Below are 7,622 nucleotides of genomic sequence, written 5' to 3' on the forward strand. Positions count from 1 at the left end.
GGGTCACGTGACGGGTCTTTCTCTGCCCGCAAATCATCGTTCTATGATTCGATTCGGGAAGATGACGCAACAATGAAAGCGCTCGAGCCTACATTCCGTGATAGTTCTTCTTGCTAGCCATAGTGTCAAACCTACACGAACTAGCTGCGTTTTACTGAGAGAAAATAAAGTGTTTCATACTCAAAGCAAACAAACAACTGCCAGACAAGTTATTGTTGGTACAATGCCTCGGTAAGTACGCCTGTCTTGTGTTTTCTTGCTTTAAAAAAAAGGTTTAGGCAAGCTAAATGGCTACAGGACCGATAGCTACATCTACAATTCTCTGTCTTTGTTAAATTTACTATAACTTGTAATGTTGTAAAGTTTTGGACTTGTATTGACACATACCATATCTTAGCAATAATATACGTAGTTAAGATAATTTATTTCAGATTTCTTAGCACAATGGGAGGCTCAACTCACCTTATTTGACTTCTAATCAACGATTCTTGACATAGATGTTCTTGTCCTATACTTTTTGTTGTGTTATGACTGTTGCATTACTAGTGCACTAACATGCATTGTCCCTTTTCAGTGCAATTAATAGCAGAGCACCACCCCCACCCCCACGCACCCAAAAGTGGTATGGGCTGACTGCTCCCATCAGTGAGGATCTGCCCACAGTGGATGACTTGATCCACGACAGACATCTGATTGAGACTCTGAAGTCTTATGGTGTATTTGAAGGGGCCTTGGAGCTGAAACACAGGTATGGTGCATTTTCTTTTTTATTATTTACATGTTGTGAGTAATACAGCTTAGAGTGGTAGGCTAATGATGTTTAGTGTGTTTTTGTTATTGCGGTATATTGGTATTCTGTAAGCAAGGCGATATATTGCAATGTTTTTAATATAATTTAGGAAAAGTGTCATAAGTTTCAGAGAAATTACAATATTTTAAAATGCTCTTTATGTTTTATTTGCAGAAAACATGTTTTAAAACAACTGGAGTCCCTCTATAAGGAGTGGCTCACAGAAATGTGTATAGAAATGGTAAGACATCTATTTTTATATAATATTGTTGTTAGGTAACTCCAAATATTATACTAGAAACATGTTATTGCATTGATAATACATTTTTATTGTTGATTTTTTGTTGTTGTAGAAACTACCTGAGTCGGTAACTGAGAAAGTTGGAGGCAAGATTGTCCCATTTGGCTCCTATCATCTTGGAGTCGCCTCAAAAGGTAACTACCAGGTTCCTTCCTCAACTGTAAGAGCATGTTAAGACTGTGGCAACTTGAATTTCACAGTAGTTCATGAATTTGAGTTAAGTTGAGCACGGTGAAGATAATCGCTCAAAGCATAATTACGCATTTAAATAGACTTTCCTCTCATATGAATCTGTGCTGTTTTGACAGGTGCTGATTTTGACGTCCTCTGTGTTGGACCCGGTTTTCTTGAAAGAAAAGACTTCTCCCATTCCTTCGCTGACAAGCTGAAAGCTCAGAAGGAAGTCAAAGACCTACGGGTTAGTCTATAAGTGATTCATTGCGTACAATTTTAAGGACATTCTTCTCCCTGTTTCAGTGACTGAACATATTGTTGTCTTCAGGTCATTGAAAATGCATTTGTTCCTGTCGTCAAATTGTCCTATGATGGACTTGAGGTAATTATGCTTAAGAAAAAAATGAAATCTCTACTGACTGCAGTATCCCTCAATCAATGGTTTGTTTGCATGTGTCTTAATCAATGTTTTTGTGTTCCTGTTATTTCCTAGATTGACTTAGTCTTTGCACTATTGCCACGAAAAAGCATCCCAGAGAATATAGACCTGCTCAAAAATGAATGGTTGAGGACAATGGATGTGCACTGCGTCAGGAGTCTGAACGGTAAACATTTACCGGAAAATCCTCCAGCATTAGCACCTGACAGTTGTGCTCACCAGTCATGTGTATTTGTGGTTTGCCCTTTTTACTTTGACTGTTTCTGTATTAATGTGTTTCTTGTAGGCTACAGAGTTACAGAGGAGATCCTCAGGCTCGTCCCAAACATTCATACCTTCACACTCGCTTTGAGAACTATTAAGCTGTGGGCCAAACGTGAGTTGAACACACAAATAGTTAAGGGGAGACACAAGTGAATGTGGGAAAAATGTTAACTAATAGATATCACCATGAAACTTAATCTTTTGTATTACAAGTTTACTCAAATATTGTGTTTAAATATACAAATTGAGGCATTCATATATTTTTGCAATGTATTTAGGAATAAACTGTGATATGAATCATATATGATCCTCTGTAGAAACTGAAATGAAATGAAACTGGAGAGTTTGGTGAACGTCATTGTTTTTTGTATTACAAGTTTTTTTAAATGTTATGTTTAAATACGGATATGAGGCATTATCTAATGCTAACCTTTGGTGTATTTACGAGAAATGTACAGACGCCAATAGACAAAGATAATACAATAAATACCTAAATGTGTGTTGGATGTTTTATTCCCACTAGTCAGAGGAATAAAGAATGATGCCTTAAGTGTCTCGTCTTCAGCTCGCTGGTCACTGAAGAGACTGAATAGGTGGGCGATTATTTTGGACTTGTCCCCTTACACGATAAGCTCTCAGATGTCTTGTACGTCTTCTGTATGAAAGGATCTTTGTAAAACAGAACCATGTATTTGTGTTATTGTCTAATATGCTTTACCAGATATTTGGGGTAAAATTAATACTTTCCCCCCTAATATTACATAATTTAATAGCAAAAATTGAAATTTTCTAGGAAGCGGTGTGTGAAATAAAAAAGAGGTAACCAATATGTGCAGTGTGCTAAAGCAAGTTAGAGCATGCAACTGTTATCACGAGGGACCATTGTGCACTGGGAGTCTTAAATCTTTTCTCTCATCCTCTCATTTCTCTTCAGAGCGTAACATTTACTCCAACATGCTGGGCTTCCTGGGCGGTGTGTCATGGTCCATACTGGTAGCCAGAATTAGCCAGGCGTACCCAAACGCTTCAGCGTCCACCCTTGTGACCAAATTCTTCAAGGTCTACGATATGTGGTGAGTTGTCCCTTTTCTGAAATGAAAATACATTGAATTTGGTTTACTAAAGGTCACTTGGCACTGAGATCCACTGTAGTCAGGAACTAGTTAATGCTTTCATTATCTTCCACTCTGTACGTGAAGCTGCTTGTGAATGCTTTGTAAAGAAAACAATCTTGTGTTTTGTTTCAGGGAGTGGCCAATCCCAATCATGTTGAAGGGATTAGAGGACCGCTACTTTAAGCTTCCTGTTTGGGATCCCAGGGTAAGGCCTCGGCAGGGTAATTATCAGGATTTTAGGCTATAAATATAGAAACTATCAGTCAATTAACACATTTGCTTTAAAAAAAAGCACAAGTAAGCTGAAAATGATGTGTTCTTCTGCATTTTCCAGGTTAATGTCAGTGACCGCTATCACCTGATGCCCATCATCACCCCAGCGTACCCGCAGCAGAACTCTGCATTCAATGTGTCTCCCTCCACCTTGGCCATCCTGACGGAGGAGATACAGCGGGGTATGTAGTCACTCAGCTGACATCCACCAGATGCTCACAGTGCTCTTCAAAATCTCAGTCGGTCAGGAATAGTCATCGGAACTTCAATCACTGCACTGTCATTTTGGATTAAGTTTTTACGATTTAGCCACGTTAAACTCATAACTTCAAGAATATTACAGGGATTCAATTCTGTGCACAAAGATGCCTTTTAGTTTTTAACAAGCTCTCCCTCCCTCCCTCACAGGCCACGTCATCGCTCAAGAGATACAGAAGAAGAAAGCAGACTGGTCCACATTATTTGACAAGCCAGACTTTTTCAAGAAGTACAAGTATGTATTGAGCTGCGCAAAGATGAAAATGTGGATTACCTCACATACACAGCACTTTCTAAAATATGGACATTTCCACCTATTTTGTTTGCAATTCTTTAGCATTTTAATATTTTAAACATTTATTTTATTTGATGCCTTAATCTGTTTTATAATTTTTATATTTATAATTGTATATCTCATGTTTAATGTTGTGTATTTTCTTTGTGAAGATGTCTGTAAAATAGTAAACCTTGTGAAAACTCTCCTGTACTCTATTTTATACAAAAACAAATGATTTAGTTGATATTTTAAACTACTTATGTACTGTACGTCTTACTCCGGATTATGTAGACTTGAATTTGTTTGTTTTCACACATTGTGCTTTGAAGTGCATGAATTAGTATTTAAGTTTATATTACAGTGAGCTACTTAGGGCAGATTCTTTGTACATTGCATCATGTAACTGATATAGTTGTGTTGTCTTAAATTGACTTTATTCTTTACTTAACAAACGGTTGAACGCCTATTGTGTAAAGAATGTGCAAAACACATGTTTGTAATTTGCTGTTATTATTTTGTTTATTGATTTTAATTGTTGAATACCTATTTCTTAATGAGGCTGCAGACAGGGTTTAGTTGTTTGCTGTTATTAACTGAAAATGTGCACAGTATGTTGTTCAAGTAATTTAAGAAAAAGTGGATTATCCGTTTGTTTGTGTGGATTTACATTTTTTATTGTTAAACCTATAAACAATATTGCATTTAACAGTTTTGTGTTGGTTGTTTTATGGATCTGAAGACCATGTTGTGCTGTTTGCTGTTATTGAGAAACTTAATGTGTTTAACTTAAATGTGTTGTTCCTGGAGTTTCTATTACTTCTGTTGTATTTCTTATATTGTCCAGTTTAAATAAATCTGCCGTGTGTTTAAATCTGTCTTTTTTTATTTGGCCAAATTTGGACTTTTTTCTTGGATTTCACAATTATTTAGCACTTAAAAAGGCCAGAGCAGGCCGTATCATTGATAATGCTAATGGTGTATTTTCCAGCTCGAGTAAGAAGCTATCAGTCGTGTTATTGAGATGTAACATTAAATACACAAATGCAGACTCCTTACATACCCACTTACCTTTCAAGAGAGTCAACATATTGTCTTTGAAAAGAGATATTTAAGGTTTATAATGATATAATGAGGACTAGTATTCATCCTTTAGCTATGACTACTGTTAAAACAGGATATATGATTAATGTAGTAAGATGCCAACTTGTGTACAAAGGCTCAATGCTGTGACGTCTGTTGCCATTGTTGTGTCTCTTGTGTTTCAAGGTATTACATTCAGCTACAAGCTACTTCAGCTACAGCGGAGCAGCATCTTGAATGGTGAGTACGCAGAGCAAAGAACATGAGAAGTAAATCTGGATCCAATGTGGGTAATTTTGTCAACAATGAGAACGCTTCTTATTCATGCTTTCTGCATGTTTCTAGCTGAAGGAGAGAACTTTAATATTTTATTTCCACCTACTGTAGTGCTTTCTGAAAATGATGTTTTGTTCACTCTGTCAGGGTTGGCTTGGTGGAGTCTAAAGTCAGACTCCTGGTGGCAACTCTGGAGAGAAATGACTTCATTACCCGGGCCCACATAGATGTCCAGCCCTTCCCTGGATCCAGCGAGGATCAAGGCAATGCCAAGTAAGGACTCGTGATTTTATGGTGATGTATTAATTATTGCTAGAAGTTCTCTTGAACATTAGTCGTTAATCGAATAATGTTCATTTCTATTAAATCATTGCTGTTTTTTGTTCTTATTCTTCATATTTACTCTCATTTTGCAGTAAAAGTATTAAAAACAGGTTTGATTTCCTTTCAAATTCCATCTGTTTCAGAGAGGGAATCGAGAAAAAGTGGCTGATTGGACTTGCCATAAATACGGAGAGGTATAGTGAACTGAACTTAAACCGAGACTTGACCCCCAACCTCACGACCTTCAGTGAAACTGGTATGTTGTTTTAATGTTTCTAAATTCAGTAGAAATGGAGCAATGTTGTGTGAAATTATAAATCATATGTGTTGTTGCAGTCTACAGGCAGGCACATAGCTGTGGGTTATTCAAAGAGGGGATGACCATATCAAGCAGATACATGTCCCAGCACAATGTAAGCAGGGAGATGTTTAATAGACACCAAAGGGTTTTCAATCAAGAACTGAAGCCCTCAACTAGCCGTCACATCTCTGCCACTGTAACAGCTGTCAGCGCAGCCCGACCAGCTACTAGAAAAACAAGGTGGTCCCAGCCTGAGATGCCAACCAAGAAGGCCAAAGTTGACATGGTATGCCAAGAACTAATCTTATCTAAACTAAACTTTTACACACTTTAGCATGCCTAGTACTGGTGTTAAGATTGAAATCAAAAGTGATTGTACCAACCACAGCCGTGCTAAAATTTCACGACAAAATATCAAACATTGTCTTTGTTCTCTGCAGAATTCGGTGTCTGTGACCAGCGGCTCATCTGTCCAAGCATCCACATCCAGAAGACCCACTCCTGTATCCTCCATGAGTTCATGGGCTGCAAAGAGAGCTCGTTCTCCTCACTCAGAAACTTCCATTAAGAAGTTCAAATCTGAGGAGAAGAGAACCAAAGACACCTGCTCTACAAGCGCCTCGCTCAGCAAAAGTCCGTCTCAAAGTGTGAGCTCACCAAGCACCAAGAGACCCCGCACTCCTGAGCGCGAGACACCGAGCAAGAAACTCAAAATTGACCTGGTATGCAAAACTATCTTTGAAAGGGGTACTGTTAAATTGACATTGTCCTCGATAAATTGAGTCTTAAGAGACTGATTTACTGCCCTGTCCCACGTTGACGTAAAAAATTCTGATATTAATATTTTGTGACTTACCTCACTGTCGGTTCCCTCTCAGGATCCGCCCACTGCCGAGCTGTCAGACACGCCTACCGGCCACACCGAGACGGTTGGAGTTGTGAAAAATGGCATCAAACTTCGGCTGATCGGGTACAGCACAGAATCAAGATTAGACACTTCTCCTTAGTTTCCTTGAGCTGCACACACTTCTTCTCCTTCCATGTGCCCCATATGATAGACATCCTCACATACAGTATTCAGGGAAGGCCTCTTGTCAGGTCGACTGATGGAGCTGGATGAATGTCATGTTTTCACCACAAGAGGACAATGATGTTGATTTGCAGAGCAGATAATCGTAGTGAGGTGCTGATTAATAATTTTGTGTTGCATTTGTGAGGATAATTTATCACGCAGTCCTTTTAAAAACGTATTTGTTTTAGTACATGTACATGCAAAAGCCTAAAATAGACTAGCTGATCTCTTTCTACATACCATTTTAATGTGACCCATCAAAACCCACCTTCTGAGGGAGGCAGAGTGACAAACTACTTTGTAAACTTGCAAAAAATTTTAAACCTATTTTTTCTTGTATGTTTTACCACAGGCATACTTAATTCAGCTCCTGACCAAGAGGAAAAACTACATCATCATCCTCCGTCACCAACATTTATTGTATTTCTTTATGTAAATGTGAATATGAACGCTATGAATGTCATGTTGATTTAAGGAGCGATGTCAGGGGATGTCATTCTCCTTGATGAAAAACTTGAAGAAATTCAAATAAAGCATCAAAACCTAAGATACTTCGTCTTGCACACTTTGAATATGGGTTGCCAGATAACATTTTGGTAAAACCAAATTTAGTACACACACTGATTTGTCATCGTAATTAGGTTGTTTTGGTGTCATTCAACAACTCACAGATAGTTT

At 38.1% G+C, this 7,622-nt stretch overlaps 1 protein-coding gene across 1 annotated transcript; it reads left to right on the plus strand.

Moving 5' to 3' along the window:
- The first annotated feature begins 223 nt into the window (after positions 1-223).
- LOC115003923 (poly(A) polymerase type 3-like) lies at positions 224-6,879 on the plus strand. The gene is made up of 18 exons (XM_029425861.1): positions 224-231; positions 575-748; positions 965-1,031; positions 1,144-1,225; positions 1,400-1,509; positions 1,594-1,647; positions 1,759-1,870; positions 1,991-2,080; positions 2,903-3,041; positions 3,216-3,288; positions 3,418-3,538; positions 3,765-3,849; positions 5,158-5,211; positions 5,395-5,520; positions 5,715-5,827; positions 5,908-5,984; positions 6,313-6,594; positions 6,751-6,879. Exons 1-18 carry the CDS (start codon positions 224-226, stop codon positions 6,877-6,879), a joined length of 1,896 nt encoding a protein of 631 aa, XP_029281721.1.
- Positions 6,880-7,622: the final 743 nt, after the last annotated feature.

The sequence above is a fragment of the Cottoperca gobio genome, chromosome 24, assembly GCF_900634415.1.
Source record: "Cottoperca gobio chromosome 24, fCotGob3.1, whole genome shotgun sequence".
NCBI lineage: Eukaryota > Metazoa > Chordata > Actinopteri > Perciformes > Bovichtidae > Cottoperca > Cottoperca gobio.